At 34.0% G+C, this 25514-nt stretch overlaps 1 protein-coding gene across 1 annotated transcript in view; it reads left to right on the forward strand.

The window, feature by feature from the left end:
* The window catches only part of CFAP47 (cilia and flagella associated protein 47), a gene marked incomplete at both ends in the record, with an annotated part of 360013 nt that overhangs the window by 19085 nt on the left and 315414 nt on the right, over nt 1–25514 (forward strand). The window contains 13 exons of the mRNA XM_082490749.1: nt 143–295; nt 1773–1962; nt 2067–2163; nt 3395–3611; nt 4273–4517; nt 5528–5658; nt 6801–6923; nt 8442–8573; nt 9788–9865; nt 10430–10574; nt 12156–12250; nt 21771–21939; nt 24966–25066. Of these exons, the coding sequence (XP_082346875.1) occupies nt 143–295; nt 1773–1962; nt 2067–2163; nt 3395–3611; nt 4273–4517; nt 5528–5658; nt 6801–6923; nt 8442–8573; nt 9788–9865; nt 10430–10574; nt 12156–12250; nt 21771–21939; nt 24966–25066 (1876 nt within the window). The remainder of the gene's footprint in view (nt 1–142; nt 296–1772; nt 1963–2066; nt 2164–3394; nt 3612–4272; nt 4518–5527; nt 5659–6800; nt 6924–8441; nt 8574–9787; nt 9866–10429; nt 10575–12155; nt 12251–21770; nt 21940–24965; nt 25067–25514) is intronic.

Raw genomic sequence — 25514 nt, forward strand, 5'->3', positions numbered from 1 at the left:
GTCAAATATTAATAGTCAGCTGTGATAAAAAGAATGTTTGCAATGAAATATACATGTAGCAAAATCAATATATTTTCATTCCAACAAGACCCAGAATAATTTTACACATGTAGTGAAACTACAGTTCTCTTTATATCTTTAGGACTATTTTCACAAAGACCGAGAGATATAATTATATAGATCCAGAGTTTTCTTATACTGACTGTGAACGACTGTCAAAAGAAGCGCATAAGCAATACTACGCAGACTTCATTTCTAGCTTAAGACAGCGTCGTTTACAGAAAGATGCTGCTAGGTAAGACTGTGTTTAAAGGATAAATAAATACTTTAGGCTCATATGAAAAATGTGTATATACCTGCAGAATTAACTTAGTGGTACCAGTCATATACCTAAATTTATCCCATGCTGAAATGGTTATGTTCTTGGGACCGTCATTTATAAGGCATTCAAAACCTGTTTTGTTCAAATGTTCATTTAGATGCTTAGAGATCACTTCCTAGGTAAAATATAGGGACAGAGGCATGGAACTTAAAATTAAACGTAAAATGATCTTAAAATAAGATGCCAAGTTTCAAGAAGAGTTGGTTATGGTTAATAAGAAAAACATAACATTGGTTTTGTTGTATGCTCTTTCCTTTTTATACAATAAATCATATGTATTTCCAGCCAGTGTGTTTAGCTCACCAAAACTGATGGATTCAGTAAGTAAATTATGATATAATTTGTGGAATAAAGCAGATAAGATTAAAGGATTGTATTGGTCTTCTAGCCTTATCTTATAGTAAACTCTCACTTAATGAATCTGTGTATTTGATTGGTATGCTGTGGAGCAAAGTAATGGAAAAGCAGAACTGACAGCTGTGCTACTTGTAAAAGTTATATTTTTAAAAGAAAAAGTCTGTAAAGCCTCTAAAGCAAGAGAAAAAATACCTTCAGAGTGTTGTTTGCAAGACCCATTCTTTAAAAATTAATAATGCCAGTGGATTATTCCTGTAATCTCAATTTACCTTGTCTGAATCATGATATATATACATAGAGCAAGGCCCGCAGAGCTGGATTTATTTTATTTTTATGCATGTGCATGATGTATGGTTATCTTGAAAGGAACTGATGTTGTATAGTGGATGAACTCTTGTTTATATAACTGTAACCCATATATTCAAGGTATATTGCTTGAGGAGCAAGAGCAGAAAGGAAAATTTCCCAATTATCAATGAATCTTACTGTTACTATCAAACATAGTAATAGTTTTCTGAATACTTGATATAAAACATCTGTGTAAGATCTCAGGAAGTTTCAAATCACTTGGTTGCAGGTGCAATTGATTGATTGGAGTTGAACTTTGACCAAGAAAAGTTAATTGTTCTGAAAATTAGGCTGTAAGTGGTCCAGTTCAGACATATACAATTTAAGTATCCTTCATAATCTTGGCATTTGCTAACTTTTAAGTGCTTGACTTTACAACTTAATTGTTCTTTAAGACAAATCTTAGAAATTATATAATATTTCTATTTTGGTAGCCATAGTGCTTGAAACCTATTTCGCTAAGCAATCGTCACAAATGTGCAATAGATGTTAATCCTTGCCTAAACAATGAAATAAAAGACATTTCAAGGTATTTTCTGTACTTGAGGGTTTTTTTAATAATGAAATATTCCTACTTAAATTATCATCTATTATGTTTAAAAGTCTTAAATAGTTTAATATGCAGACCATGGAATAATCAAACTTCTAGATTTCCATATTCTTTTTTTCCCCCCCTCCCTTATAGGCAATTTTATATTTATAATAATTCTGTGAACATAGGCCTTAAACCAGCTGAAGGGCTTATGTCACCAACGATCTCAATCATGGATTTTCACAAGAAGAAACTAGAGTCCAAAATGCTTCCTTTAGATGAGAATTGCCTATTAACTAGTCGAAAACTGGCAGCAATTGGTTCGAAATCTTCAGCCAAAGAAGTAAGTTAAATGCTTGAGTAGTAATGTAGGCGTAGTGTGTTTACCATATAAAAAAGCATAAGAATTTTGATCCTGGTCTGAGAAGATGTCTTGTGCTTATGCAGATTTGGAGTGGGCTTAGTGCTGTGCCATCTTCTACCCAAGAGAAGGAAGATTGTAATCTAACTTTAACATCCAAGCAGCTTCATCAGATACTCATTGGTAAGATTTTTAATTTGGTTACTAAATGCATAAATTTAGTATGCATTAGTGTTAGAAAAACACTTATTTATAGTAACACAATTTATGTTCATAATTGTTCACCTTAAATAGAAAATAGCTTGATTTGGTTTCAGCTTGATATCTACAGTAGTGTTTAACTAAACCTTTGTACTCCTCAGAAAATACTGCGATATGGTTAGGTACGAACGCGTAAAAGGAGAGCTTCCTTTAAAGACCGTTCATACTACAGCATATTATAGAGAAATCAATACGGCATAATATGAAGGTTGCTCATACCCTTATGCCTTGTTACTGCATAGTATCTGGACCAGCGTTAATATCAACAAGATTCATGGGAGTATTCAGAATGTTTCTGGGAATTAACAATGATATCTCAAAAAAGTAAAACTTCAGGATCCTTCTTCAAAATAATTTCAGTGGAGTGCTCTGTGGTAGGGAGTAACACCTTCTAAAGTCTGTGAGGGACTTGTCTGTTAACAAAACTTGGTACTAAAACTGGTCTACTTTAAGGTCAGTTTTTCTTCAGTAAAATTATTTAACAGCAAAGTGAAAATTTTCAGTATTTTCTGGACTTTTTTTATTTTTAGTGAAGCCAGAACTTGAATAGAGTAGCTATATATACTGATACACTTGGGGAAATGTAGAATAAGATAAACATATTCATAAAAAAAGTACTTAGAGTTTTAAAAGATGTCTGATTAGTGGCATGATCACTAAAGTTTCAGACCAGCATAAAAACTGGTGATAGCAATAAGTAAAGTAGTGAGATAACACATATAACTTGATGGTAACAGAATTACTAAACCAAATGATCACGCATCAAGGAGCAAACAGGTTAAGAGTATAAACTCTCAGAGAATTGCTGGTTGTCTAAGTATCTGATTAATAAAAAGAAGTATTTATAATTATTAATAGTGCCTTTAGTAATTAGCACATTGCTTTTCCTGTTTTAGAAGCTGGCTAACACAGAATTGAGAGTTAAATGGTGGTGCTGGCTTTTGAGTTGTACCACTGAAAACATTCACAGAACAAACGTGGTATTTACTTCCAAATTTTAGTGTGAATTTGTTCTGCTACAGGACTGTTCTAGATGACTAATTCTGTTATTTGAGGAACTAAAATGTTTTGATCATAATGTTTTAGTAGTTAGGCTTCCTTACATTAACTCTTACTTTTTAATGTTGAAGATCTTATTTCTTGTATATTCCAGGTCCTTCTACTATGGATTTTGGTGATGTTTGTGTGTATTCTACAACAGCCAGAAAACTGCACATCATCAATAACTTGTTAGTTCATATATGGATACAAATTGAGATTGAAATTGATGAATTACAGCAGACGAGTCCATTGTCTCAGGTGGTGCCCCCTCTTACAAAGACTCATATTCCAGTTATATTCAAGACAAAGACTCTAGGAATGTTTAAAAAGTAAGACTTCTTATACTTGTCTTGAATTACATATTTTCTTTGCAGTAGTAGAATAAAAAAAATCATGTAGCTGGTTTAAACAGTGTAGTTATGTTAATTGTGTACACTTATCTGTGGTGATATGGCAATAATTATGCAATTTTATGTTGCAAAATTTTGCTGGGATAGTAATGTTTCTTAGGGTTTAAAAAAACCCAACAAACTGTCCTGTCAAAAGCTGATATAGCCACAGGGGTAACAGTATGCTATTGCATTGTATTTGTTAGGAGAAATTTTATGGAAAATGCTGTGCTTTTTCCAGCATAGTGCTGCATCATTGCATCTGTGCTCATATGTTGTGATGTACCTCATGAGTAAATGTATAGGCAACCTGTTTTCTAGCCTTCTGGTATGGAGATGGAACTCTCACTTTACTAATGCTTGTTAACATGACTACATGAGGTTGATTATCCTTTGGGATGATCTTCACTTTTGACGGGATTTAAGTTGTATGCAAAACAATTACAAATTGCTTTTTCTTGCCAGTCTTAACTGTATGTTCACGCTCAATTGTTTTGTGGAGTATTTTCTTGCTAATGATTACATTTCACATAAATTTTAACCTGACTAAAACATAATAAGTAAATAAAAGTACTGAGAAATATATATTTTTATGTTACAGATCTTTCACTTACACAATAAACAACCAACACCTTGGACATGTGCTGGTAGTTGCAAAGGCAGTGTCTGTTGAACTGGAGCTGTCTGCGAGGGAGCTGATTTTAAATCCTGTTCCTGGCTACCTAGCAGAGGCAGAATTTAGAACAACTGTCAGGGTATGCAATGCCAGAAACTATCCTGCTGAGTTTACTTGGAAACCTGTTATTACAGATAGCGGAAATACATTTTCTATACAGCCAGCTAAAGGTACGCTATGGAAGTACATTGTGTGTGCACATATCTGAAATGTCAATAATGTTAAATAAGACAAACATTCAGCTGATTCTATAGACTGTATTTTTTAGATTTGGGTCATTATCAGTGTATCCCAAAAGTAGTATCAGATCAGAGTGTTAATACCATAGCAGCACTCCCTGTGTAAGCCCTACCCTGAAAGCATACATGGTCCAGTTTGTAGTTTCTATGTCTACCCAGCAGCACTTACGTAACCATTTTTCTCAGCAGAGATTGCTGATATTTCCAAAGTGAGGAAGCTATTTAATGGCAGTTAGCAATATCACACAGCTCATCAGGGTAGGAAATTTTCCAGAAGCACTGTTTGAATGAAGCTGCTAAGAAGTTGATGTAGACAGTATGAATGACACAAATGGAATTCAATCTGGGATTAGTTTCCACTTGCATTATAGATCAATATTTGTTACAAGTGTGTGAGACATTAGCTTTTACTTCTTTGCTTTGAAAGACAGTGTTCTGCAGGAGTATGTTGGCGCTTAATTACTAAAGAACTAACTGGATTGGCATTATACAGTTCAAACAAGATTTGGCTGGATCAGGAGCCTGGTATGCTCTGATTCTCGAGAAAAGATACATCTGTTGATATGGGTACAGACTCAAATGCAAGCGAGAAAATGTACGTGATCTCTACCAAAGTTGTTAATCTCCAAGAAGAACAGTCTGTTCTTTTATTTTTTTAAATGTTGGTTATTTAAAAAATTAATGGCTAAGAAATACTGGTGAACTTTGAGTGGGTTTTACTGTGGGATACGAATAAACAGATTATGCACTTGTCTTGAGAATTCAGAAACTAATTTTACTTAATTCAGCATACTGTTGAACACCTTTGAAATGTAGGCTTAGTCTTCAGTAATAGAAGGTCATTTCACTTTAATGTGCTTATGTTATTTCTAATCATACAATATAATTTGATAATTGTACGTGTGTATGCTATAACATGTAAATTATGCACATTTATTTAGGCTTTGTGGAGGCCTATAGAGATCTGGAGTGTGAAGTTGTTTGGCATCCAGGGTTCAACTCTCCAGAAGCAGGAGAATTCAACTTGTGTGTGCATAAAGGAAACACAATTAAGTTAAAATGTTTTGCAAAGGTAACACATCATACAGCAGATTTAGAGAAGCGAAATGTGTGGGTTTTCTTAAACAAGTAATTTATTAAATATGTTTCTATTATCATGTATTCAAAAAATTATTTTAACTTCATGTGGTTTCTATTTGACTTGTTTAACAAAAAAATATTGCTCCAAAAACACGGTGGAGAAGGCAAGACAAAGACAATTTGCCTTTTCCTTGCTTTCGATGATATATTTCCTTTGGCACCACAACTTAGTTGTGGTATATTAAGTAGTAATTGTTCTGGGCCCACTTAGTTTAGCCAAACAGAGATTGAGATGTGGTACGATAGTTCTTTAAATAATTTTTAAAGGGGTAAAAATCAAGCTGTGTGTGGGAAGGTACATTTCGGAGCTTCAAGGTAACAACAGGTTGTAACATATTTTTGTATTGTTATTTGAACCTGGTATTTGATAATTTGAAAAGCCATGGTCTGGATAGTCTTTTAAACAGTGGAATTCAGCTTAGGTTAATCACTTGTTACCTTACGTTATGTGCCAGGGAGTGTGAATGAGACAGATTTTTTTTTTCTTTTTTTTTTTTTCTTAAACTGTATCCTACTGGCTGCATGCTCTAGAACTTTCATTTTGGAAGCCAAGAAAACTCTTCCATTCCTTTCGATGTTCCCGCTTTCTCCTTTTTTTTTTTTTTTTTTTTTTTTTTTTTTAATCCCAGTAGTGTTTTTTCTTTTATTCGTCTTCTTCTGAAGCATTGGAAATTGACATATGTAAACCAGGGTGTGTGTAAATTAGAATATTGGCATTTCTACTGCTATTAAAATCTCTGAAGTATCTTGTCCTGATCACACATTTAGGATTACAAAAAATCATGGAGCTTGTGCTGTTAAATTGAATTGAATTAAAATATTTGTATTTGTCTTGAAATTAGCCCAGAAATACCTCTGGGGTTGTGTCTGTTCACTTTGAATCTAGATAAGCTCAATACATTGGGTAAATCTTGTCTCACCTTTAAACTGTTTGTCTATTTGAATACCTCTAATTTATGCATTTCCACAAATATATTAGCTCATTAGGTAATGAAAAGAAAATGAGGCTGAATTATTTATTTGTACTTAGTAATATGTTATTCAGCTTGCTTTTTTTTTTCTACTTTTTTATAGCTTGGCACTACTAAAGTTCGGTTTATGGAACAAAGGATACCCTTCAGTCATAGTCCAATGGGTTTATCTACTTGTAAGACAGCCATTCTTCAGAACATAGGGTACAATCATGCATACTTCCAAGTAAGCTAAAACTATTTTTAGCATATTTAATTCCTTGGGGTGAGGAGGAAGAAGGGAGTTCATTTTATCAGATCATGTTATAGTTTTGTGTTCTCAGTTGTTAGATACACACCTGCCTAAGTTTTTGTTTGGTTTTCTGAAGAAATAAGATTAAAGCGAATAGGAATTCTGTTCCTCTGTCAAATTTGGACTGATGGATAGATAGACTGAGAGACAAGCAAGGTGATAATGGTCTAATTGACTCTGGAAGTTTCATGAGAACCACTGGTGAGGGTAGAACCCGATACTGGTATACCCCATGAAAAAGAAGTTACAGCTTGGATGTTTTTATATTTTGAGAGACAGAGCAAACTGACTAGTCAACCTATTCATATGGCTGCCCAGTCAGTGCATGCATAGACCTGCCTGCAAATGTGATTACTGTGCTAGACTAACGTCTGAGAGGAAGATAAGCTGTATTATGAATTGGATAAGAGATGAGATAGATGCCAGAGTGGGTAAAGACATAATACATGAATTAGAAGGAAACCTAACCTCATTACTTCTCCTGATCACAGAATAAGTTGCTGTATTGATTTAGTTAAGCAAAATAATTTCCATTAAAATCCTCAGAATTTTTGTTACTATGTTATTATTGTACTAAGAAACTTGATTATTTTATTTTGATTTGTACCATATTTCTGTGTTTATCAACTAAGCATTTCAATAACAAGTAATATTATTACACTCTAGGAGGATGGGCCTGAAAAAATAAAATCAGCATACTGAGTATTACATAATTTTGTGCTCTAGGTAATCCTGCTTTAGCAGGGGAGTTGGACTAGATGATCTCTAGAGGTCCCTTCCAACTCTGATAATTCTGTGATTCTGTGAGTAAGACAAACAAACAAACATACCAAGCCTTTTAAGCCTCCACAGTTACTCTTAAGCCAAGAGATAACTGGTTGGTCTTGGTTGTTTCCACTTGTGTAGCTATACTTTAAAAAGTTAACTGTTTGGAGTGCATTAAAAGAGAACCAATTTTATTTTGTCCTTACTAATCGTGGGTAAACTAAATATTTACTCCTTGTAGTATTACTGAACTTTACAGCTTTAGGATCCCATGTCCTGTCTTACTGTGAATGGCAAAAAAAGAAGTGATGAATTTATTTATCACTGAGAAAATGTTCTGTAAAATATTCTGGAGATTTGCTAGATAGCAAGTCTTAATTTTAATAACCTCATGAAAACAACCTGAAAACCAGAATATGAAATTTCCAACTGGTGTGCAGAAATTATTTCATAGCAGAAATTGACAGTCATCATATTAAGGAATCTGCTACTTTATTTTCTTTATCTGTATTTTTGCCCCAAACTAAATAAATCCATGTTAGCATTATATAGTTTCTCCTGTAAGAATATAAAATCTTCATGACAGATATATTGCTATATTTAAAAAAGCCCCGAAATAAACATCATAAACTAAAAAAACCCACCACCTTTTTCAGTATTATTAATGTTTCATGTTTGTGTTTGAAGGTTCTTGATTCAAACCCGCTGCCTGGAATGACGATCACTCCTTCTGAAGGGGTGGTACCTGTGGGAGGCCATGCTGATCTCAAAATCTGTTTCACTCCGAATGCAAAAATGAGTTTTGATACAAGAGTGGAGGTATTCAAAACTGGAATAACTTTGTCTTTTGAGTGTTTATGTTCTGTGTTTGTGTGTGGAGATATGTGTACATTTGAGCATCTTTTGGATTTTGTCTCCAGTGTTCTAACGTTTTCCAAAAAAAAGAAAGTTTTCTTTCAGCAGTTGATAGCTGCTATAAACTATTCTGTTATTTTGGTCTGTCCTGCTCTGAAGAGTCAAAACAGCCTCTCACTTTGAGCTGATTCATGTTATACCATTGAGAAACTGGTGAAACTAGTGTGTGATTGATTGTCTTCAGAAGATCATGTAGACATATCTGCAGTTTTTATGATCTATAGAGTAGTAGGACTGGAATACTGCAGAGTCTTTGATTTCTTGACTTCTCTTTGTGGTGATCTTAGAGACAGATTTACTAGTAGATTTGATTTAATAATAGGAGTGCGATAAATATCTAATCCTATTTTTTCTGCATGCCTGATTCCTGAACTTGTCCATGGTCAGATAAGTGAGAATGGGGAAAAGGATGCTTATCATGGGGCTGATCTTACTACCTTTTCTGACTCTAATCCTGGATTCTCCATCTTCTGTGTCTGCCTACCTTACGCTTGTTAAACCTAGTAGCCATTTCTTTTTTACACTTCTAAACCAGATTTAGCATTGCTCAGAACAATTGTATCTACATCGTACCAGCACCTCTGTCACGCAGTTTGTGTTGTGGTGTACTTTCTAATCCTCACAGCAGCTGAATAGATCTAACCCATCCACTCAGCTTTCTCCTGTTGGAGAAAACTGGTCATTCTAGTGATACAGCCTCCTGCAACAGTCTGAAGAAGGCTGGTCATTCCTAAAACTCTGTTGGTTTGGTTTTTGTTTTGTTTTTGTTTTGTTTTTTAATTGACATATATGACTATCCCAGATATCATATGCCACAGAGGCATAACTGGTTCTTCTTTGAAGCCACATCTCGCTGGAATCTGTATATATATGTTCAAGAAAATGAAGGCATTTTCTTTACCTCTTTTTATTTCTGTAACAAAAATGCATTATAAGGGCAGAGTTATTTTCATATTTTTGTTACAAATTATGCTGAATGTCTCTATCTGTGGGATAGGTTGTTTGTTTTATTTTGTCTTTTAAACTTTTTTTTTTCATGTAATTATGCCAGGTTTGGTGAGATATTTTATTTATGCTAAAATGACTGTCAACAATCACACTGTCATCCATTCACTTAGGTAGCAGTGCGAAATTCGGGAGTACTAGTGCTTAGGATTGGTGGATTTGTAGAGATCCCTGAAATAAACATTGATGTGGTAAGTATGAAGAAATTGTAGCAATTGGTAAGACTGTGTTTTGCTTTATCTAGATGTTGAAGTGGTTCATCCCTACTTTGTATTTTTCATTTTTTCCTATACTAACTTCCTGAGAAAATTGTCAGTGAGAAGAAATTAGGAAGAGAAATTAAAAACTAAATATACATATAACAGTTGCACTAAGTGATAGCATACAGCTTTACCTTTTGAACTTGACAATCTGGAAAAAGTGTGTAAAAAAAAAAAAAAAAAAAAAAAAAAAAAAAAAAATTTTGGGAATGGGAAAAAGAATGGGAAGGGAGGGAATCCACTGATCTTTTTAATGAATGATGAAAACTTCCTGATGGTATAACTGGACTTATGTATTGAATTCTAACTGTAGTGTTTTTTATGTCCTGGAAAGATTTTAGAGTTAAGGATTATGCAAGAGAATTTATTAACCAAGACTGTTGTTGTGTAATAAATTGTGAATCTTTGAACAATTACATTTTTCACATTCAGTTCAGTTATAAACTTGACTGCACAGTGCTTTAACCCTTTTTTTTTTTTTCTTTAAACTTACAGGAACTATTTGACTTCAGTGGTGTTTATGTCGGTTCTACGAAATCAATTCCCTTTTTGCTGCAGAACAAAGGAGAAGCGTGTACCAGAGTGGAGTTTGATTTTTCTAAGTATAAGGATTTTAAACTGAATGCTAATGACCATTCAGGTATTTGCTTTTTCTATATCAGAATTTTTATTAAAGAATGGATAATACAGTGAGAAAACCTGTCAGACTATTTCTGGTATACAAATTTTCTGATTTAAGAAAACCTAAAGCAATTATTTTGGAAGTGCCGCTTAATATAAAGTAAGAGGATACATTTTGGTTTGCCTATAAAATGTCAGGTTGCCTGTAGAATTTTTTTTTTACTTTTTTTTTTTCTTTCTCTAGTTGCTAAGGTATGTTTAAAAAAAAGTTTGAATACCTGCTCAGCAGTTAAAAGTAAAAAAAAAAAAAAAAAAAAAAAAAAAAAGCAATTAAAAAAAAAGCCAAACAACTATACTAATTTCCCATTAATGGACTTTTACCCATTCTTTGGAATTCTTTGGACAATGTTTACCCTTCAATTAATTCATCATCAGTATAAATGTCTGGACTTCTTTTTTTCCTGATGGTACAGGGTGTCTGTACACGTTAAAGACAGGACCTCTCTTCTGTATGATGCCCAACTCAGAATGACATTGGGGTAATATGTTGAATTAGGTTGCTATTCTCTGTTTCTTGATGGCACTGGTACAGATTCTTCTCTTTCGCTCATTGTTGCTCATCGCTTTTCTACTTCAGTCTTGACATCTCGTTTGCTGTTCCAACATCTTTATTCATGAGAGAATTTTGCAGCTATGCTTATACGGCCTCTTGTCCCCGTGACCTCCGGAAATCAGGACTCTTTCTTTTGCAAGACAGTATTTAGTTGTATCTTTCTGTAGAAATATATGTGGACGATAGCAAAAAACATTCTGACAGGAACAGAGGGGTTTTCTTACCATGTGGTGGACCTCAAAGTGAAGGTGAGGGCTCCTAGTCAGTCATCTTAACTTGGAAGAGAACTATAAGACTGCCTACAACAGGCAATTAGCCAGCATGGGTATTGACACTTTGCACGTGACTTCTAGATCAGATTGTGTGCTTGAAACAAATAACGTGACATCCAGTCAGGTCCAGTACTGTTCAAATGGTGAATACTGGATGAATACAGATCGTGGTGTTCCAGGATGAATACTTATCTCAGAGGAATGTTACCTTGTTTATTGGAAACCCATGCTTCTGCCAGTACCTTAAAATTGGACATGAAAGTCTGAAAAATGACACAAGAGTTACTGGTAAACTTCTGTAGTGTAGATTGTGCCTAAAAATCATATGCCTAAAACCTGTTTTTCTCCCTGTGGTAGTAGTTTTTGTTATTTAGTTAACTATTTTTGCCTAACGCTTTTATTCAAAGGTAAATAACAGTGGTGGGGTTTTTTGGTTTGGTGTTGGTTTTTTTGTTTGTTTGTTTTTTTCCCTGAAATATTGTTTTCTGTCAAATCAATAACTTTCATTGAAGTTACTAGTGATTAACACTTCTCAAAATTACCTCCAGAATCCTTATGAGAAATTCTATATTCACTTGTAACTTTCTGAGAAACGTTTACCATACAGATATGTAGATACCTTATGCTGGAAGTTACTTTGAAGTACTGCAACTATTACAAAGGTGATATTTACTGTAATAACATATGTAATTTGATTCTGAATTTTGTTTGACAGTGGTTGACTGCTGTTCTTCAAAGCCTTATTTGTATTCGGTTAACTTAAAGGGAAGGTCAGCTTTGCAATGCTTGTTGTCCTTCATGCCAAAAGAGGTAGGTTTATGGGGCAGTGGTGATTATGCTAAATTAAAATCATGCTCTGTGATATTTGTATGGTGAAAGAATATAGATGGTTTATATGCACATTTTAGTGTGTGCAATAGTTTTATAGTAGTAATCCAATTCTTAAGAAGTTCTGAAATAACCTTTGTATAACTTTTGCTGCTTTCCTAAATGTTTGCATACACAAAGAAAATGCACTTTCTCAATGGTTTAAAAATGGAAAGGATATAAACTTAAATAGAAATGCCTTACTACACATTGATTAAATAATTCAACAAACTGGCAGTAATTTTCTTTTTGCAGCTATTCATGCTTTAACTCTCAGATGACTGAGGGACAGCAAAAGTAGAGGAGTTTTATGTGTCATAAAGATTGGCAAAGTTGCTTTCTGATTGAGCTATTTGAGGGAATAAATTGAAGATGTGAGACTTTATGGGTTAGTTTTACATTAGGAAAATAGCATTTTATTGGCAGTAGGTGTGAATAGAGAGAGCTATAGCAAATTCTAAACCTAAATCTATTGAACAATGCTTTAACAATAGAGAATCTGGGGTTTCCACATGTTTGGGGAACAATGAACTGACAGAAAACTTAGTCTTTGATATTCTAATGAGCTTCAGAACAAGCAGCTAGGGACCACTTCTATAGCACATAAACCTGTTGCATTAGCTGCATTGACTTTAAAAAAAAATAAGTAAAAAATCAGAGGCAATGCATCTTGGAAGGGTCAACAATGTCCTTTTTTCACTTCCCCCCCTCTGTCCTTCCAAGCACTTTAGTTTTTGAATAAAAGGGAATTCCGGTGTTATTTGCATATTACAGGCTGTGTCTGGTAACACTGTGATTTTCTTCTTCTTTTTACTGTCGGCTTAGATTCTGTTTACATATGGAAGCTATTGTGAAATAACTATGTGTGAATTAATAGCACATTCACTGCTCTGAGATGATTTTTTTCTGACAGAACATGAGTCAACAGATTAATAAAAAATGAGCTATTTCAAACCAAATTAATTTCCTCCTATAGGATAGCAGGCCTTCAGGTTAGTGGACAAGCAATAGATGTCATATCTTTAAGTATCTTGACACTTCTTGATGCAACATTCCCATAAGCAAGGTAGTCAGATTTAGACTTAAATAGACTGTTAGGAAAGTATGTAATTATTTGCAAAATGGTACATACAGAATATTACCAGTGACCTGTTGTTCAACTGGAGAGAAACTCAGTAAGGAAAAAGGCTGACATTTTCATTTAGGTAGGAAGGGTCAATAATAGAAATGCAAGATTGCTGTTGGAGTAATCTATGTGTATGGTATTTTAGAACACAAGCTGAGTAAGAATTAAGAGTAGAGGCAGTCACCGTACTGATTTATGTAAAATAGGAATAATGTTAGTAAAGCAAGTAAAATTATTATTCTAATCCATGCTGATAACACTTCAGCTGGAACACTTTTCCCATTTGGGATGCCACACTCAAAGAAAGAAGTGGGAAAATTTCCCTTGGAAAGAAAGTCCAAAAAGAAAGCAATGGAAATGATCAGAAATCCAGAAAGCACAAACTGTGTTCAAAAAAAACCAAAAAAACCCAAACCAAACTACAACAAAAAAACCCACAACAAAACCCCACCAAACAAACAAAGACCCAAACAAACAAAAAAGCCACAAACCCTCTAACTTCCAATATTCAGTGGAATATAATTTATACATGGTTGTTCACTGCAGTAGATAGGTGATGAGTACTGGCTTTAAATCATGCCAGGTGGATTAGATTGGATGTAAAAACTCATTGTAGCAAAAAGAGCCAAATACTGGAATAAACTACCTGAGAAGACATCTCCATTATTAAAGACCCTTATGAAGAGGTTGGACAAGCATTACCAGAAATGCCTCACTCTGTCCCAAAGGGCCATGTCATCTGTCAATCACATTTATACATTGTAAAGTCATATTATAACAGCATGTTGTTGCTCCAGAGACAATATTATGGCCCCACAACATTAAGGATCTTAGTAATTATAACAGTATTTGTTTGTGGCTGTCTCTTGCTAAAGGTGCAATTCAAACCAGTTAAACCATAATACAAAGGAATATAGATTTGTGGCTTAAAATGATGAAATCATAATGTGGAAAAGCTAGTTTCCCTTTTAAATAAAAAGAAGTATATAAAATAGTGTAGAGCCATGTAAAACATAAGTAGGGATAAGATTGATTGAGTAGGAATATATTATTACTGTTCTTACAGCCAAGCTTCGAAACTTAGTTTTGATTTTCATTTTACCAGTAAAGTCCTCTGAGATGCATATTTCATTTACAAAAGCAGCCTGTTGTGGCAGCATTCTCTTAAAGAATGTTTTTCAGCCTAAAATCATAAGTATTCACCTACATTTTGAATTTTTGGTCCTAATTGAAAGATTAATAGAAATGAGAAACGAAATGCTGCTTTGTACCTGCCAGTTAGCTTCTAGTAAGCCATAGATAAAACACTAAACAGAGAAAGTAAATGGTTGCTAAAATTGAAATGCGCTCCTGTAAGAACTTTCTAAATCTCACGTTTCCATTCTTTCCTGGTTTTCATTTTGTATCATCTGATTACTTTGAAATAGAATATACTTACTTTTGAGGAGTTTGCTCTGTTTGTGTTAGGTGGGAACAACATAATGATGGTATAACTAATACTTTAGTTTAGTTAAGCTAGTGGTTAATTTTTTTTTGAAGGTTTTTTTTTCTTCAGCATCTATATAGAAAATTCAGTTAGGAGTTTTATAAAAATAGAATGCCACAAACGTACTGATTTAAAAGTGATAAATAGCGTCTAAAAATACTAAAATAGAGTCTAGCAATATCGTTCTATGGATGATACAAGGGTGCGTTCTATGTGTAATATTTTACAGGTAACAATAGTTTAACTTCCGAGGCCTCAATTTCAATTTGTTTTTATAAAACAATTTTACTTAAGTCTTGTCAAGTGTTTAGTAGAGGTATTTCTAATCTACATAGTAGATGCAGTTTTCTTTTTTTTTTTCTTTAATCTCAGTAGCTAAAAGCACACAATTGCATATAACCTGAAGTCTGGCAGCTCTGTTCTTGCTTATGGCATTGGATTTCTCTGGTGATGGTGCTGCTGTACAGTGTGATCCTTTATTCTCCACTAGAGTGGAAAAGAGTGTAGTGGAAGGTCAGTCATCCCCCTTACAGACTAGTGAAATATCAACTCTCTCAAATCCTAAATGCCCTCCACCCCCAACTATCAAACCAGGGATTTTATTTGCCTCCCAGTACTCTGTTTCCCATTGTTACAACTGAGGTCTATTACTATTCTCTTTCCTTGTCAAGTTGCAGGATGGATTAAGACTAGAAATGTTGCTACTGACACTGCTGTAAATTCAAGTGATTAACTAAATTAGTATTTCTGAAGACTACTGAAATAGCAGATGGTTCTTGATTTTTAATTTCAATTGTCATCTGAACTACTGTTCAGTATTACTGTTTGTTATTGATGAGCATCTCCAAATGTCATTTGATACCGGTGGTATGGTAACTGAACTGAAGACAAGGTTGTACTAGTTGGTAGTCTGCTTTAATTATGATATAAATTTGGGGAAAAAAAGCGTACATTTGACTAGATCTGTTTTGTGACTTCTCTTAAAAAAAAAAAAAAAAAAAAAAGGAAAAATCTGTAGAATATATTGCAACTATTGATTACAGATTTCTCTACAGGGTTTTCTGATGTCATCCTTTTTTTAATTTTTCAAAGTCTGGGTCTTAGTGTTTCTCCAGTGCTGAGAATAATTTTTTGGCAAACACAACAACTTCTTTCAGAAGTAAGGGAATAAAGAACTTCAAAAAGGAAATTTTCCTGGGGTACCTTATACCGCATAACGAACTAATAAGCTCTGCTTTAATGAAATGTCTTTATTTCAGTTTCCCCTTTTCTCCACGTGCTCACAGTCTCCCTTTGCCTGCGATGCTGGCTAAGCTCACTGTACAGCCAGTGCTTCTCTTCTCCTCCAAGTGTATTACTGCCTACTTATTGCAAGGCAAGGCATGCCCAAATACAACGTACAACCCACTGGTGGTCAAGTTAACATCACTGAGAGTTAGTGCAGCACTGAGAGCTGGCAGCAATAGCACTGACTAGTGTTAAATGAAGATAACTTTGAAAACCAAATGTGTTGCCCAGTATGGCATGACTAAAGGAAGCATCTGGAATTATATGTACCCCCCAGGATATGGTGTAGCTTTTCTTTAATTTAGCTCCTGCAAAGTAGAATACTAATAAAAAGCATAGTTCTGTTAACAAAGCAGTCCAAGTACCTGTATCTCTAATGTGATCAGAAACTCTCAGTAGTTACTGATTCTTAAAAAAATCCTGCATTGGATCCAAGTTCTTTATCATTCTACCTCATCTAGATTTCCCTCTTTTCTTACCAGATTTCTTCCTTCTTTTTCCTGACTTTCCAGTCTTGAAAATAATCTAATCTTCTCTGCATATTCTGCTTCCACTATTCAGGTTTCAAGACTGCAAGTGCTATTTTCTGCCTCTGCACTTGAGCAGCTGTTTCTCTGATCTCATCACGATTTTCTGGACAACTGCTCTTACCCAGTGTACCTCCCAGCTGCTACAAACCTTCTGTATCCCATTGAGTCGCATTCTTTTCTGTCCGCCTTCTGGTTCTACTAAAACTTCCTGCTGTTGCTGTAGTCATTACTGACAACACTACCCTGTAAACCAACAAAACCCCACTATATTGATGTTCTTGCTGAGAAAGCGTATACTAGAACTAAGGAAAAATTAAAACAAAATAATTCAGAAGCATTGATTTTAAAAAACCACAAAAGCATGAAATTATTTTAATATGCTTTAAAATTTTATTAAAGCCACTTGAATTATTAATGTAAGATTTCAAGTAATTTAGTCTTGACTGCAATCTTGAATTATGCTAAAAATCAACTTGGCAATAGCTTTCCGTCTGCCTCAAAAAGCTTCAAATCAACAAATGAAGTAAATACATAGGAACTCTGAATAACTCCTACAATTCTCACTAAAACTTAGTATGTGACATCAAAAGATGCTCTTAAAGATGAAGTATATTGGCATGCTTGTAAAATAATATCTAAAAAAATTTGAGATAATTCTCTCAATATTCTAAGTGGTAAAATGAAGTTGATGCATTATAGATAAGGCTAGGATGGTGCTCAGATACGGCTTGGCTGTGCCTTCCTGTTATTCCAGTGTCTCAGAAGGCGTTAGAGGTGACACAGCTCTCTGCCTCACTGGAGAGAGTTTAACCTTGGTGTTTGTTGGCTGTGAAAGTCAGAGCTGTAAGTGAAAGCAGTATACAAAAACATCTATAAATAGGTAAGCTAGCAAATACTTCTTAATATCGTAATTGTATACAGGCTGTATGCTGCTTTCTTTTCTGTTTTGATATAATTTTATTCGAGAGACACTTCAATTACATTTTAGGTTTTTTTCAGTGAAGTATAAGGAGGTTTAGCCAGCTGAAGGTCTGGTGGGCTAGGCAGGATTCTCATTTCAGAGCTGAATAGAAAAAAATTTCTAGTGATTAAACAAAAAATCCAACCAAACAAAAAATCTAATGAAACAAAAAAACCCCATGACTCTCTGGCCAAATGTCATGTGTTGTTCTCTCATCCCTATCCAGAGACAGAGCTAAGAATTAGTACTACTAATATTATTTATTGATTGATTGCTAGCAGTGATTATTTTTGAACTGAGTTTTAAATTGTACTGTCCAAGAAGCATAGAAGTATGGCTTTTCTGACCATGGCTCTCTTTCTGCAAGCTATTTGTCCAGGTAAGAGTGAGGAGCATGTCATTCCTTTGGTTTTGTGCCAGGGAAACAGGCAGCATGTGGTCACTTTAAATATTTGCTCATCTTTCTTCCTCAGCTGACACTATATTTCTCCAGGCAGGATGATCCACCTGCTAGCAGCAGTGTCATGCATGGGCTGGTAAGGAAAGCGGGCAAAGCAAGGTGCAGGAGTGTACTGCTTCAAAATGACTTTTTTTAAAAAAAATTTTTTTAAATTTTTTAAATTTATTTTTTACCCTGCTGGAAAATAACAAATTCCAGCATCTTGGAAAAAGACAAAATACACAGCTGTGTAATAATGAAGCCTATGAGGGCCTTTGATTGAGATAAATAGAGCAAGTCACACCTGTCAGAGCTTATTGCTTAAGCTTTTTGTGGAGAAGTGACAGGTGTGGTGTTTTTTTTCCATTTTTAATAATATAATATTTTTTTAATATTTTTTTCATGGTGTAAGAAATAAATTCTATGGAAAATCTGCAGCTGTGGAATTACAGAGGATTGCTGATGCATCATTTCTGACTGTATACAAGGGAAAGATTTAGTTTTATTTCAGTGTTTTGAATGATGGCTTTGAACACTAGCTATGTTATTCATTGTGGAAAGCTGCTTATCTGTGATATAAAGCTGGTGAATTTAGACTGCGTGGAAGATTTAAGTATGTTTTAAGGAAAAGCTTGTTAAATCTGAGGGGAGGTTGAGAATGTATATTGTCTACAGTTGCAGGACATAAACCCTTGGTTTTGATGTTAGGTTTAAATTTGAATAAAACTGTGGGGTTTTTTTTCTAATATGCATTACATTTTCTCTCCTTTTGTCACTGCTGAATCTGTATGTTGTTAGTGGTATAAATAAAGAAACTTTAAAATCAGTCCTTACACAAAAATTCAATTACTTTAAATGCTTCAAGATATTTGAGCAGTCTGCATATTATTATATGATAAATACAAGAGTATTATCCTTTACAAATGTTTTAACTTAATTTTGAGTCATAAATTAGCTTATTGATTTACTTGCAATCCCTGTGAAGTTGTACTGTGAAAGCGAGTACTGTAATTTTAGGGACGTCATCTATTCTTTGTGCTAAATAAACTATAGGATTCCTGGATTTAACAGCAAAGTTTTTACTCAACCTTGGGAATATGTACTGTATTAGAATAACAGTTAGCAAAATATATTTTATAAAGCCTAAAATATATTATTACACTGAGGTACGTAGTAAAGATAAAAATGAAGTGACTGCTTTGAAAGTGTTTTTTGAAAATAACTTAGTTTTTTTCCTACTGTCAGATTCTCTGATCAACCTGACAACTGGGCTTGTTTATTTTTTATGCATTAATTTTATATAAAGGACCATTTTAATTGTCATGGATGCTGGGGTAGTTATTCCCCCTCTTATTTCTTTCAGTATACTGAGTATTTAGGCCTGAGGCAGGAAGCCATTCAGCAATGTTCAGTCCCCAATGTTAGGCTTAGAGCTACCATGCACTTTGTATCTAACCTATGTCATAGATTCAAATAAATTTCGGTAGCAGAGCTTTTACGATCAGACAGATTTCTTAAAATCAACAACTCTTACCTGTTTAGGAATTCTAGAAGAAAAAAAAAAAGGAAGGTGTTTTAAAATGCTCTCTGCATAAAAGTTTGCAGGAGTATCAGTTTTATTTTAAAAAATTGTTATCTTTTGGTGGCAGCCTACAGAAGCATGTCTTTTTCTGGCATCCTTCTGAGGTGTTGTATGTGAATGCATAATAAAAAGCTCCTTTGTATCACGTGACTAGATTTTTTTTTTAAAGCTTCTTTTGAAGAATTTTAATTGCTAAGACTACCACTTTTTAGATTATGCCTTCTTTCCAATTAATGTGCATAATTACTGTAAATCAGGACAGGAAAAATATTTCTTGTAATAATATAAACAATCTTGAGTGTTTGTGAAAGAACTCTCTAGGCTGCTTGCTTCCTGCACTTCCCTGTATTCTCTGGTTTATGAAGTTAAATGTAGCTTCAGGAAAATGTCTCAATAGATAAATAACTGTAAAGTATTCATAGATTATCTAAAAAGCAACTGCAAGTCTAATAATAGTATAAGGATTTTTTTTTTTTAATATTGTCATTCGTTTTTTAGAGTGTATAATCTTACAAGAGAGAATTTTCCGTTATGGAGTTTTAGAAATTAACCACAAATGTTCCTTTTTTTTTTTTTTTTCTTAAAATATGTATAAAAAGAAAAAAAATAATTCTACTTGCAAAGTGAAGTCCTAAAAAATGAAATTAAGTTTTAGTTCTGTTTCAGGAATGTGTGTATGAATTATACATGATATTGTAACAGGATTTCTAGACATATAGAATTTTAAAAGAATGTTTCATTTGTAGTACAGGTTAGTTAATGTGCAGTTAATGAGGCAAAGATATGTATGAAAGAAACAAAAGGTCTATGGTTTCTTCTCAGTTATATAAAGACATTTCTTTGAGTTTTTTTGGACCTGAATTTGCACCATTGTACTTCAAAGCAAATGTAGGTTTTCAGTGGACAACTTGTTGTACGTGTAGTTAATTGCATCTCATTTCCTAGCTTAGGACAAAAAAAATAAAACTCTGACCTGTCACTTATATATTCTGCTCACTACCACGTATATTGAAGTGAAGCGTGATGCACTGTTTTCTGCAGTTTTTGAAAGCTTTTAAATGATTCATAACTTCTTTTATATGTCTGGTTTTACTGCAAATTTTAAGCAGCACACAGATTTTATAAGCCAGAGTCCTTTCTGGAGATTTCATTGTTGCTCAAGGGGAAAACAGAGTTGTAGAATTTGAAGGACTCCAACTGTGGTTTCAGTGTAGAAGTTTTGTTTTTTCTTTTGTTACCTTTGTTATAATTATCCATACCTTTTGTCTGGAGAACATATTGCTCTAATGTGTTGACCCATGGAAAGACAGACTGAGAGGCAAGAGATACCTCCTTGAAAGTTCACCACAAAATAAATTTTGCCTCTTAATCCTAAAAAAATATGATTTTGTATAAAAAATGCTATCTTTAGATTCTAAGCCACATTTACTTGGGGACATGATTGTAGAGAGAAAACAGGGATCAAAATCACTGGAATTTAGACTCCTGGAATTCAGTGGGGTTCAATGACAAAGGTTTTAAAGAGTCTTTTTTTTTTTTTTTTTTTTTTCTTTTTTTTCTCCTGAGGTTTCTCAGTTTTATCTCATGCTCCGCCTCGATCTTGGAGCCCATTTTGCTTATGCTGGATATACTGCAGTAGCTGACCTTTTCTCTTCAACGTTTGAGAAATTGAGAAATTATGTAGCTTTGTTTTATCCTCTTTGCTTGTGCTGATGCATTTGGGCCACCGTTCCATTTTTTTCCTGCTCAGGAGAGCACTTGGAAAGGACTACAACGCACCGATTTACCAGAAGCCTTATCTGTAGCTGTGCTAATAACCCTGATACTTTGGGGCATACAGTTTTTTTCCTTGGTGAGGGAAAAATATCTGGCGGCTGCTTACTTGAAGGATTGATACTAAATGCTAATAAACAGCCATCTTATTAATATCACGATCAAGTCCTAAGTTAATTTCAATAATTCTTCCGAAATAGTAATACCACTCAGATGGTTTTGAGAAATACCTACAATTTCTTTGGGAGAGTGATCCACAATGATATTTTTGCCCTTTAGGTGGCAGCATATGACTTCACTCTTCCAGTTAATACTCCTCGAGCTGACTTGCCATTGACCCAGCCAAGCCCTGCGTCTGCAACTCCTGTTGAATCTGTAAAGCACATCGTTGCTCCTCGGCTGCAGGCGGTGACTGTGGCTGTTCCATCCTGTAGAGTTAAAGCAGTTGGTAGGTAAACTAGGGACATAAGCAGATGGTAGATACTTACATTTGGTTTTGCTTGCATTCTAAGTGCGGAGAATTGCTACTTAAATTAAATTTGGTTGATAATTTTCAAATTTTGATTGGTATTTTTAAATGTATGTAAAGCTGAGTTTTCTATACATAAATATGATGTGCTGGGATTTTTTTTTTTTTAATAGCCATTTGCTTTATATAAAGACTAGTTTACCAAAACTAATTTTTCTTTCTACTCATTCATTAGTATTTCTAGACCTTGTCATGCAGACCCCAGTACTTACAGCAGTTCATCTGAAAAGTGTAGAGAAGTCTTATGTCATTCATACTCTTTTTTTTTTTTTTTTTTTTTTTTTCTCCTAGTCTTGCCCTGTCAAAATTAGGAGCTCTAACTATATTTAAAATTCCTTTAAAATGCCTCTGACTGGCCATGATCCCATCTGAGAGAATTCATGGTAATTTAGTCCATTTGCTTCTGTTTGCTTTTATATGCAGAACTGCACTCTTCTGGCCTGTCAGAGTTTGTTAATGGCCAAAGTTACAGGCCATTTGCCTGCAGCAAGAAATTGATATCTTAAATGATTCCTCACTGCTTTTCTTAAAAATAATTTGTGGTTCTCTTTAGTCTTCTGTCTGATCCTTATATCCACTAGGTTTCCTCATCTCGGTATTTTCACTTTTTATTTGAGATGAGATTGAAGTGCAAAGTGTCTTCCTGGAATGATGTTTGTGTAATGTTTAAACATCTTGGGAGCACTGAAGGAGGCTTGGCCCATTAAATGCATAATGTGGGGTAAAAGCAACTCCAGTTTATTTGGTTTTATCTTTTTTTTTTTTTTTTTTTTTTTTCTGAAGGGCTTTAACTTAAGTCTTACTTTTGAGATCTTTTAAGATATCTGAGAGGCGTTCTTTAGATCCTGTGATGGAAGTAAATTAATATTAAACATTTCTAAATATATATAGTTTAAAAGCATGTAGAATAAAGATAAATGTACATATGTATAGGAGATTATTAGAAAGCATGTCTCTAAGTAAAATTTCATGAATCAAAGTGACAAATTTGTAATACAGAAGTGATTTATGTAACCTGAAGAAAAAAAAAATGCTTCTTTTCCCTTTCTTTTTGGAATAATGAATTGATACAATTAGTAAGTCTTGCTAATAAATGACAATCTTATCTAAATTTTATCACAAATTTGTGTTTCTACCACATAGAATTTCTTCAAAGTAACAGTATAGGCCAACAAGAAGTAATCATAATATTAAAGTGAATATATAATACTTTCAATTCTAAGAAATAGTTGAAAAAATAAAGCGTGGCTTCTGTTTAAATTTGAGTATTGGAATTACATTCTTACTGGGAATTTTGATGGGCTGGGAGGAAGGAGAGAAGTCTAAATAAATGTCTTGACCACTTAGTATTTCACATAATCATACAGATGCAGGCAACTAACCACATTATTTTTATTGTTAAAAAAGAACTTCATAATTTTATTACATTCTGACAACTTAAAAATTATGTCTGTTATTGATTCACCATTTCAGATTATCACTTTAAAAACTAAAAGTGGGTAAGATGCATCTTGCAAGTTCTAAGTTTTGATTTGACGAATATCCTTAATTCTCACTACTGTGTGCTTTGACACATTTCTTTCCCCTCTTATAATTTCTAATTTTTTCCCATGTGACAGTTTTTATTGTTGACTGGTATTCAGACTGTACAGAGTAGTGCAGTTGGCACTTAAATCAATAGCTTATATGCGATGTTTGTACTCAGGATTGTTCACCCTGAGAAAAGAATCACAATAATCTTAGAGTAGTCAACCCAGTCTTTTAACTTCAGTGTAGTCAATATGTTTTCAATCCATTGTGAATTTTTTTTTTGTATTTATTTAAAAAATAAGTTTGTAGAGTGTTTCAGCACCTGTGAAGGAAAGCAGGTCTCTTACTTAGATACTTGTAAGACTTTTCCCTTGGAGACTGCTTATTGGTATGTAAGAAAGCACTGAGAGAGAAAAAAAAGACCAACAAAACTGAAAACTCAGCTGGAAAAGACAGAAGCCCTACCTCAGCCAGACACAAAGGAAGAGGACACATTATCAGTGTAATGACCTTATGTGAGCTGACTTCCCCCCCCCCCCCCCCCCCCAATAATCAGTCTCACAATCTTTTTCATGGCGTAGGTAATTTCCTTTCCTTCCACTCTTAGTCTTTCAGTTATGAAGTGTTTTCCTTGTACAGGCAGTTTCTATGAGAGGTGAGTATTTAATGAGTAACATAGTTGCATATTGGTGGAAGCATTCCAGCAGATTAGGTTCCTACTTTGAAACAGTATTAGTTTATAAAGTTTATATACCTGTGCTTTAGAGATATATGGATAGTATTGTTGCTCACATAATATGAGATATGTGATTAGGAAATCCTTTGGGCTTTTTGGGAGAGAAGAGTGATCAACATACTTCCTCACTCTGTGAAACAAACTAACAGACTTTAATCAAAGGATACTGTATGTTTGGTAGGTTAATTTCCAGTGTTTAATCTACGAAGCAAAATGAGACACTGGGAACGTATACCTTTGTTTTTCTAAACCCTCACTTTGTCGTGGTTTTGTTGTTCCAGCTATATGAAATTAAGAGAAATGCTGTTTCTTATATAAAATCTTTCAAGTCTTTTCTGATGATTACAATCACAACTGTAAATGCATTCATCTGCTACATGAAGATCATGTGGCTCTGTTTACAGCGTCCTTATGAGAAGCAGAGATGCTAGAAGTCTGGTAGATACAAAGTTTAAATAATTTTAATGTGACTAGAGGGTCATAATAAGACAAAGTTAAATTACAGTAATTATGTATATAGTATGGGAACAACAGAAAGAAAATACAGCTTTAGAAAAAGGGGAGAAACATTTCTGTTAAACTTGTGCAGAAATAATGACTTTTTTTTTTTTAAGGGACTTTGAGGAAATATTTGTCAAAATAATTCCATATAAACATCTTAAATTATTTTCTCCAACAGCACTTAAATCACCATTGGAGTTCTCGTCAACGGAACTTAAATTTACACAACATTCAAGTGGCATACATTTCAATGTTACTTATGAAAGACAGAATTCTCAGGTATGTATTCACAACTGTTGCTATAGTTATTCTTGGCTATAGCTTTTAATTATTCAAAAATGAGTGGGAAAAGAATACAGATTTGGAAATCAAAATTGTCATGTTCCAAATATATGGTTTAAAAATTTAGAAGTTTTCCCATTGTCATTTTGTTCTGTTTTTGATTTTATGATTGTCTTTTGATCACTAGAAACTTTTCCAAAACTCAAAATTGGGCTTATCCTGACTTTCTGATACATGAGAAAGCATGGATGCTGTGAGAAACTGACCATAAATTGTGTAAGAAATAGCTTACTTCCAAAGATTTTCTTCCTCTGCCTATACTACTAAACTAGACAGTGACAGTGCAGGAAGGCAACTGATGTGCCATGGTGGTCCATACAGTTCAATTGCTGTGCCAGTACGTTATATGGTAATGATCTGTGCCAACTGGCACTCTTCCAAAAAA

The sequence above is a fragment of the Vanellus vanellus genome (genome assembly GCF_965231255.1).
Source record: "Vanellus vanellus genome assembly, chromosome: 1".
Lineage (NCBI taxonomy): Eukaryota > Metazoa > Chordata > Aves > Charadriiformes > Charadriidae > Vanellus > Vanellus vanellus.